Raw genomic sequence first — 10,056 nt, 5'->3', positions numbered from 1 at the left:
GCGCCGGGAGTTTTTTTTTAAGCAGCCCCAGAGCACAACCTAAAATCCAGTTTTTTATGAAGAATGGTCAGGAAATGCTCTGGGACCTCGGCGGCACCCTTCCTAATGACTAATTAAGCAATTGGAAGTTTCCAATTAGCTTAATTAGTCCTTAATTACACACCTTCTGAAGCAGTGTCTTCTCCCTCCCGCACCTGGGTCTTCTGCAGCAGGGTGAGTATGTGAGTCTGTGTGAATGAGTGACGGCCCCCCCGTGTAAAGTGTATTCCCCCCTGTAGCTGCGCTGGGAGAACTGCATCTCCCAGCAGCCCTTGCACCTCCCTGCACCTCCGGAGCCTCCCAATAGTCCCTAGGATTCCCAGCAACCCCCTCCCCAGTGACAAGATGAAGGGGAGGCCACCGGGAGCCCCGGAAATGTAAGTATAATTTTTTATTATTTTTTACATGCCCAGTGGGTCTTTAGCTCTAAAAACCCTGCAACCACTTTTTTTTAATTGGATACCGCTGGTATCGGGAGCCTGCATGTCCTGCGGTAATCCAAAGTTGGGCAAGAGGCGCATGATGTTTTATTACCTCGGTAAACCTCGCCCCCAATTGATTATGCCGCAACGTGTGTAGATTTTCAACAGTGGTTTCTTGCTCGGTTTTGGATGTCCATATCAAGATGGAACATACAATTACCTATATAATCAAATATAAAATCAAATATAATAGAATTAAAAAGCAACAAACAATTCTGGTGGGGCATGCACTGGACCCATGTTGTCCATGTGCAGACTGGGTCATGCGTTGCCGAACACAGTGCCACTGTTTGTGGGTGCGGAACCCAAAGACGCAGGAGCGACCATACAGCCACATGTTTACGTATTTTTAATTAGCAAAAAATTCTCAAGTGTTCCTAGATTTCTTTTAAAATTATAAAAAAAAATCTAAAATCATGTAATTTTTTACCTTTTACATATCTGGCCTGATTCATTCATGAACAATCGCAAAGGCACAGCAACTGCGTACACATTCCCAGCGCACATGCACATCCTTCAATAGCCATCAGCTCAATGAAATCAATGACCACGCAGCATGGCAGCCTAAACAAAGATGCCGGAGGCAGACTGCTTGAGTACGAATTTGAAGGCGCACCCAGCGACATGCCCCCAAAATAGCCACGACACGTCTGCATTTTTGCCACCAGTCACCCATCAACGGCCAGAAACAGTGCCTGACTGTCAATCACTCTGCGTAAAGATAAGCACTGGGTGCGGCATCACTATTACACTTTGGCGCATGCGCAGTTTGAATAATATGCATGCACAATTTGCCAATAATTGCTCGATTGCAAAAACAACGGCATTACTTCCGTCATATCTACTTTTATAGGCATAATAATGAAGGTTTAGGGAAAAGAATGTTCTTTAGAAGCTAAAATCGCCTCTCTGCTATTAGTCTATTATATTGGGGATTTTGTGTTTGATTTGTGTTCGATGTTTAAATCGAATGTTAATAATCATGGTATCCTATATTCATCTATGTAAGACTACCAATGTTTTGCAGGTGTTCAATTTTGAACGGGAATCGGTTTTATATTCGAATTTACATTCAATTTTGCCTTTAGTAAATTTCCGATTTGCTAAATCAAATGAAAATGTAATACAAATACACCAAAAATCCAAAATCGACCAAAATCGAACCTTAGCAAATATACCCCTATTAATACCGATATTACATGTGCTGTACTGCAACAACTATTATGCATTATGCACTTCTGTTTGAGAAATTGTGTCTACTAAATCCAATTTATACTGTGATATAGTATCATTGTGATTTAGTTTTAGCAATGCTTTTTGGGGATTGAATCATTGTAATATAAGCTAATTATCAAAGCAATTTTGTAATGAATTTCACAGAGTTTCTGGGATGTGCTAAAACTCACCAGACTAGCACAAATACTGGCCAACAGAAGAGGTATTGTAGGGATCCGGAAGAAGAAAATGCACATGGACTATCCCATAAATGATACCAGGTCTTGGGGGGGATTGGAGGGCACAGTGCTATCTTGCATGCCCCAGCAGAAGTGGTTTATCTCTGCCCCTATTCTAGAGGCTTTGCACTGCATACTGGACAGTCCATTGAGCAAACTGCCAAATTATTGTGCCTATGTGTGTTATCTTGCGTTCTTGATTTTCCCATTGGCTGTATGTACTAATTCTGGCTTTGTAAGACAACTTTACTAGCTCTAACTTACCAGGATTGTACAAGTGCCTGATTTGGTTTCAACTCTAGCTATATCCCAATAATGCCTCCAGATTCCCCTCAGTCTCCAGCTTTTGGGATTCATTCCTGTCCACCATCCGCTAACAGTAATCTGGTGACACCTATGTGTGCTGGATGAGTAAATTAATGGGGAAGTGACACTATACTTTCTCTTTAATTTCTTCATCCAGACCCAACATGTTAAAAATAAGTAGAGACACAGCAAAGGTTTTAATTATTTCAGAATAGACAAATTCATGACTCCAAACAGTAAAATAATATTCTAACCTTGAAGACGTAGGTAGCTCCTCCTCCGGCTCCTCCTCCTCCTGCCCAGACTGCAAGACTTTTTCTTTCTCTATATTCATCCTCGATAATGGAAGACTCTCCCATGCATATTTCTTTTGTCTTATTATTCTTCTGGAATATGCAAATTATCATAGTGAGCAATTCATATGACATGTGGCAGGTGTGTGATACACTGTACATATCCATAGCCTATATTGATATCCTTTGAATTGTTGGTGTTAGTCTGACAAGCCTTTGGTTAATACTAATATGTCTAACATCAGGGAGGGAGGAGCCTCCTCTATAAACAGTTCAGTAAATCCACCTTAGTAAAGTGAGATAAATTTGTTGGCTTAAGTGACTATTAATTCCAAACTAAATAATGGATACTGTGTGGATGATGGTGTTATTAGTGTTAAAAAGTAATATCCATTACTTGTAACCGGTACTATACAAATTTATATTAGACAGACTTATTTTGTGCTACATTCTGATTAGTCAACCCATAACCTATAAAATGATTGTCTACCCCGGGACATGCATCTTCTCCTTGCTGGCCAACCAGAATATACAGCAGCTCGTCTTTCTGGAGATGGAACACCCCAGACATGCAGATTCCATGAGAACGCTTGTTGTGGTTCTTGGCTCCTCTACCTCCTGCTGCGCCATATGCAGAAATTCTGGAATGATAAAAGTGCATTGATAGCAGAATGCTGATGGTGCTCTAGGTGACATATCGTATGTTATACAGTATAACAGCATGCTAGTTACCTCTGGTCCGGAGTCCCACCCAATCTGGCAAGTCACCCTATTGTCTGCCATGCTCTGATGTTACTCTCCTCACTCCAGGTGAGGCAGGCATTTTAAGCAAGCTGTCAATTGGAAACAAGTTGCTGACAGGAGTGAGGAGAGCACTGCCATATTTCAGCAGTCATATGGGAGCTTGTTGGTTTTGCTGGAGACCCTGGAGACAAGGTCAGTAGTTTTGATGTCATACTGTGTAATATATGGAATTTCTAAGCTGGACTTTCAAATTTGAGTGCAGTTATCCTTTAAATACTAAAGCAGGGGTTCCCAACCACGGTCCTCAAGGCACACTAACAGTCCAGGTTTTAAGGATAGCCATACTTAAGCACAGGTGTCTTAATTATTAGTACCTCAGTTATTTATATTTAACCATCTGTGCACATGCATGGATATCACTAAAACCTGGACTGTTAGTGTGCCTTGAGGACCGAGGTTGGGAAACACTGTACTAAAGAGTAACAATCACTTTGTCATCAGCAGTGATTCCTCTTCATTGTCACGCAGGTCAATATCAACCACAGTGGTTTCCAATATAAAATACCATTTATCTAATATATTTCAAACATTTAGTGGGATTTTGTTTAGTTCTTGATACACAATTAGCACTGATGGCCAAACCATTACAGCTGGATAAACTATATGGAGCTTGTCCCACATTATTCTGATGATGGACATATTCTGCCCATGGCATAACTGAATTTCCATCATAGACTCTTGCATAGATTAGCATTTAACACAAACTTGTGGATGTACCATTAAATTGTATACAGGTGGGGAAGTGGTGGGTGCTGGGATGGGGGGTTGAATCATCTCTAATGCTGGGTACACACTGGCCGATATATTGGCCTTTCAACTGAACGGGTGATATATCGTGTATGCGTCGACCATTGTGTGCAGACGATATGTTTGTGAACGACGTCGTTCACAGACATTTCACGTCGGCTATTCAGCACAGCCCATGCCCAATACATCTGCAGATATATTGGTGTATCGTGATGTATGTACGAGTGGTCACCAATCATCAGATAGGACGGCGGTCTTCCTGGTGTGTACCCAGCTTAAGAACTGTACGTAAGAACTTTTGTTTAGCAAACACATGACTCATAGAAATCTTTTCCTAACAAGGAATTTTGGAACATCCACATTTGTTAGTAGAGCATGTAACAAAAGTAAAAAAAAATCATCACTGTATCTCAAAGACATTAATCATTAACAGAGAGCATTACAGACGCCCTTGTGCCACTTTATCAAACTAATGTCACTCTCATCTCTATTACATCACCTAATTTTTGTTTTGAACATTTTCCATTGAAATTACTTGGAATCACTGAAAATGTATGGAGATTAAAATGATATCAGGGTACACTGTGTAACATGTATTGGGAAAAAAAAGTTTTTAATAAGTAGTTTTTTTTAATGAATAGGGGGCTATTCAATTGTTTTTTTATGTCACGGTAATTAATGGGCGTCCACTGTTGGAATTTAAATGTTTTGGTCGCTTATTCATTATCATGCTCTTCGCGGGTAATTACACCGGGTTTAGCTGCTTAAAACGGCTAAACCCTTCTAAAGTCCAGGTTAAGATGCAGGGGCGTTTCTAGAGAGGAGGGGGCCCGTGTGCAGTCTCCGACACAGGCCCCCTCCTCTCCACCTGGCAGCCGGCAGCACACTGAGCTGTGCGCGGCCAGCTCCGTAGTTATAGACTCTGGGCACTAGAGTGTGCCCAGAGTCTATAGTATCCGCACAGGTCACTGGGAAAATGGCCGCGCCCATTTTCCAGTCATTTTACAGTGCTGGACCCCCGCGCCGAGGTGGGACTCCGGAGGGGTAAGTAATATAATGGGTGCAGGGTGTGCGGTATGAGGCCCACACCCTGCACCCATTATAGATACGCCCCTGTTAAGATGCCCAAATGGGATTTATACCACATTTCTGCCCGCCTCCTCAGGAGGGGACATGCAGAAATTCTGGCGCCGGCGGGTGTTCGCTGCCTAACGAACCAACAATTGAATTGCTCCATTAGGTGCCCGGCACTGCCAGTAGCTGGCAAAAACAATTGAATCTACCCCATAATGTCACCAACAGATACCGTGTCAATTTTCTCAATCTGATTTACTCCAATTGCCCTTGCTATAGCAGTTATCTCATTTAGATTATGTATTTAAATAGGCTACTACTTATTGGGTTTCTTCAGCAAAAGCTTACACAGGCTAAGCACGCTGTAGCTTATTTAAATCTTATAAATTTTATTGAGTTTTTGAAACACACCCAAACAAAATAGCAGAGATTACAATAGGATAATAATATCAGCAGGCATAAGATATAAATCAGATAATAATCAAATAAAATGGTATACATGTAAATAACATAAGTCATAATGAATACCAAAAATATAGACCATAGCTATCACAAAACCGTACGGATAATGTAACGCGGACTCATAGGCGCCATCTGAGCCCACGTGATCTAAAACTATATAGGACAGGCTATATAATCAAACATACAATCGAGACAGTTTGTAGTCTTCAATTATATCACATCAGGATAATATACATAAAGTAAACTTTAAGAAAAAAGAAAAAAAAATCAATTCCATGCCTGCCAACATATAAATTTAAACAAAATTTAAATAATACATAAGCCCCCCCCCAAAAAAATCCCAATCCCACCCTGTATGACCTAACCCCAAACTAGGTATACTTGGATCTCCTGTTCCCTATCCCATAACTAACTAATCTAACCAATTTATATACCTAAATCCCCCCACCCCCCTTAATACTAAAGAAAAATAGTAAGGAGTACATTACGGATATATGACTGGGGCAAAAAAAGAAATGCCCATGAACTGGACACAAGAGGCCCCTCCTATAAAATAGTAAGTTGCACAATAGCATTCGGATATAGGCCCTGATTCAGAGCCGGACGCTCTGACCAGAGCGCTCGCTCTGAATCAGGGCCCACCTCCATTAATATGGAGCGTCCTCCTGGACGCTCGTATAGCTGTGGGTCACCACCCACAGCATATACGAGCGTGCAGGATGATGGTCGCGATGGTCTTGACCATCGCGACCATCGAAACTGCGAGCAAAAGCCTGCAGTTGGGTTTTTCAACCGCAAGGCCAGGAGTGATTTTGGCTCTATCAGAGCCAAAATCACTCCCACTGACATCACTAGTGATGTCAGTGGGGCCGGCTTCAGACGGTAGGTGTTCCCTTGGGAACGCCTACGTCTGGCAGGCACGCCCCCGGCACGCCCACCAAAGGGGGCGTGCTGTCAGTCACCATTGACAGCACGCCCCCTTTGATGAGAAACTCAGAGCGAAGGAAAGTCCTTCGCTCGTCGGGTCTCGCGCATGCGCACGACGGAGCTCCCTCCGTCGTGCGCATGCGCAGTGGGGACCATCGACCCACTTGCGAGCGGACAGCCGCTCGTGAGTGGGTCTGAATGAGGGCCATAATGGGCTGAAAACCAACATAATAAACTTGGGTAGATGAAACTATATAGTAAAATGAGGAGCATCTATACTCATAAACCTACAGGAAATATCCATCCCAAAAACAAGAAACCAGCACAATAGACCCCCATATTAACAGATGAGTGTGCACAGCAGTTAGAGAGTCAGCTACGCAACAGACCTGGTTATAGCAGAGTACTAGTTAAAGAAAGAATCGCATATACAGGGTATAGCAATAATGAAATAACAAAAAACATATACATAATAGATCAACATTAAAATTAAATAAATAGCTTTAGAAAAAATAATCCAATTATAGTTTAAACAGTCAAGTCGGATCATCATTCTTCAGGAGCTGCAAATAAAGCCATGCCAAGACATCCCGGGAAAAGTCCACAAAATAGAAACGACCCACCAAGATCATTAGACGCAAATAGGTGAAATCAAAATGAAGACCTGGGGATCACGAAACTGCCCTTGTACCTGGAATAATTGGAAAAAGGATTTTTGGACCACCACATAAACAGCCGGAGAGGCTGTTATCTTTCGACAACCAAATGCCAACTGGACCATTTGAGGCAGGCTATAAACAGCATCAGGATTCTTGTAATCTGGAATTTTTACGCTACTTAGTTTCAGGAAAAGTTCCGGACAAAGGGGTTGCATAGGTGTATAGCAGGCCCAGGCAGTAATAGACTGAATGGGAAATGAACCATTTGCAAAGGCAGGTGTCAGCCAGGATTCCAGGATTTGCAGGATCTGCGCAGATGTAGTCCCCTGTGCTATGACAGGTGAAGCAGCTGTATTGACAGTAGCACGGCTTATATCCTGACAGACAGAAATCAATTCAGAGTGTAGCTCGGTCACTTTTAATGTAATCCTCTGTTCTGAGTCAAGGATAGCCTGGAGAAGCCTCTCCATGGTGACCACAGAAATTCGCACAGGACCCCCAGCGATCTCCAGTACGTTTATTGAAAAAGGGTAATCACCCCCAAACTATTCAGGAGACTGACCTGCAGGCAAAAACTACAACTCTGGAGCCAGGGGTCGCATGAAGCAGAGTGACTAAAATCCAAGATGTCGGCTGGCGGGAATCGCGGGTCCGCAGAGCTCTTCAAAAGACACCAATATGACATGGGCAGTGTCCTTCACCTCCCCACCTGCCCAGAAGACCAGTCGGAAACTAGCTGGAGCAATCACCGGGGATAGGAGCCACAGGAGACTCTGATGCAAAATCCAAAATGGCGCCTGCGACCACGAGAGACTGAGAGCACAGCCGAGCCGCAGGACTCCCAGAGCCTGCAGCAGGTAGCTAGTGCCAGGAACCAGGCAGGGTAATAAGGATAGGTATTCAGGATACTGAGGCCTAGGAGCTATGGAGATAGCCTCCTACATCCAGTCCGTCCAGGCCACGCCCCCGCTGTAGCTTATTTAATACTATTTAATAATTTTATTGCTATTTCCATTTCAGGATGGCGATAACAGGGCAAGCCACCAAAAAAACAATATTTATTTAGATAAAAGCTTGCCTATAGATTGTAAGCTTGCGAGCAGGGCCTTCCTACCTCTATGTCTGTCAGTTATTACCCAGTTTTGTTCTATTAATGTTCCAATTGTAAAGCGCAACAGAATATGCTGCACTACATAAGAACCTGTTAACAAATAAATACATTGTTCATATATATATATATATATATATATATATATATATATATATAGTGAATAGTGTAACTGGACACAAAGTCACTGTGCATGGCTCTTATGCAGGCCCTTATGCATGCAATAGGCTGTTGGCCTGATTGAGCCTCCTGGAGGCCGGTTGATCCCTATTTTATTTTTTGTCATTATGACTTTTTTTTTATTTTGCAACCCGTGGGGGAGTATTTTAGGTTACGGGTGGCAATTTGTTTTGCTGGAAGTGGTGAGGTTGGGAATGCCTTGTCTATTTGCATGCATTGTGATTGCCCCCGACTTAAAGGGGCAGAGCTGGCAGTGACGTGATGTGACAGGCAGCCTGCTGCTTCCTGTTACTACTGCTGAACTACCAGCGGAGCTCTTCTGTGAGGCGTCTGATTTCTGTGATGAAGATCTAGCTTACATGTAAGTACTGTGTAATATACTGTTTATTTATTTATACAGAACTCAGAGTATATTCTACATACATTTTTCCAGTTTCCTACATTCATAAGTAGCACAGCCTGTAAAGTGACAGAAGCTGATTGGTTGGTACTTTATCTCTCTCCAAGCTTTAATGCATTTTTCCCCATTGTTTTTCAATGGGAAGGGTTTCATAACATTCACAAATTTACACTGTTATGAGGTACTGTGAAGTTATTTTAGGAATTAAGGTAAATTTGTTCAAACTATTTAACTTCTTAAGGTACTGATGCTGAGATAGATGCATATTGGACTTAATTTACTCTAAAAACAATTTATGAATTATATTTTGCTTGCATTGACGACTAGGTTTTGATAAAGCTTCAAAATTCTCTCTAAAATATCTAGTACCATGCTCCATCTTGTGTACATAAAACACGCACACAGAAACATAATATAGCAAGCAATGAAGAACGCACCTAGCAGCTCCAGAGAATTGTTGGGAATGTGCTGAACCATTTTGCTCATTTTCCATTTTGTAAACTTTCACATTTTATTGATACAGTCTCTACTCACGTGTAGACTTTGGTAGATGGGACTCTCCACATTTGGACACCTTTCAGAGGACCTTCTTTCCCGACAGTGACAGAAGTGTTGGTGTTACGGTAAGCATTGTTACACTGTGCCTGTGTTGGACCATTAGCTCCACTGGCACCACAGGTAGTGAACAACCAGAAAATGTCTTCTTCCTCTTCTGTGTAAAGAAAGTGAACAAAAGATGCAGCTATTGTAAAAAGACTAAGGGTTAAATTTGCTAAAGCTTCTACAAAAGAAAAATGGTGATGTTGCCCAAACCAATCAGCTTCTATCTGTCATTTCTATATTGCATCCTAGAAAATGATAGACAGTATCTGATTGGTTGCTATGGGCAATGCCACCACTTTTAATTTTTAGAAGCTTTAGTAAATCTACCCATAATCCGTAGATAATGATAATTCACTTAATCTAGAGATGGAAAATACTCTTAAATTAGAGATGGAAAATACCCTTAATCTAGAGATGAAAAAAAACTTAATCTAGAGATAGAGACAACCCTTAACCTAGAGTTGGAGACAATACTTAATCTAGAGATGGAAAAACCCCTTAATCTAGAGATGGAAAAA

At 41.9% G+C, this 10,056-nt stretch overlaps 1 protein-coding gene across 1 annotated transcript in view; it reads right to left on the bottom strand.

Moving 5' to 3' along the window:
* Window positions 1–573: 573 nt before the first annotated feature.
* LOC148431374 (tyrosine-protein kinase receptor-like) overlaps window positions 574–10,056 on the bottom strand; it is a gene marked incomplete at both ends in the record, with an annotated part of 41,462 nt that continues 31,979 nt past the window's right edge. The window contains 4 exons of the mRNA XM_088466044.1: window positions 574–681; window positions 2,536–2,667; window positions 3,065–3,215; window positions 9,470–9,647. Of these exons, the coding sequence (XP_088322170.1) occupies window positions 574–681; window positions 2,536–2,667; window positions 3,065–3,215; window positions 9,470–9,647 (569 nt within the window). The remainder of the gene's footprint in view (window positions 682–2,535; window positions 2,668–3,064; window positions 3,216–9,469; window positions 9,648–10,056) is intronic.

The sequence above is a fragment of the Taudactylus pleione genome, unplaced genomic scaffold (assembly GCF_031769625.1).
Source record: "Taudactylus pleione unplaced genomic scaffold, aTauple2 ptg002356l, whole genome shotgun sequence".
Lineage (NCBI taxonomy): Eukaryota > Metazoa > Chordata > Amphibia > Anura > Myobatrachidae > Taudactylus > Taudactylus pleione.
The sequence above is the reverse complement of the archived record's forward strand: the minus strand, read 5'-3'. Positions and strand labels throughout refer to the sequence as shown.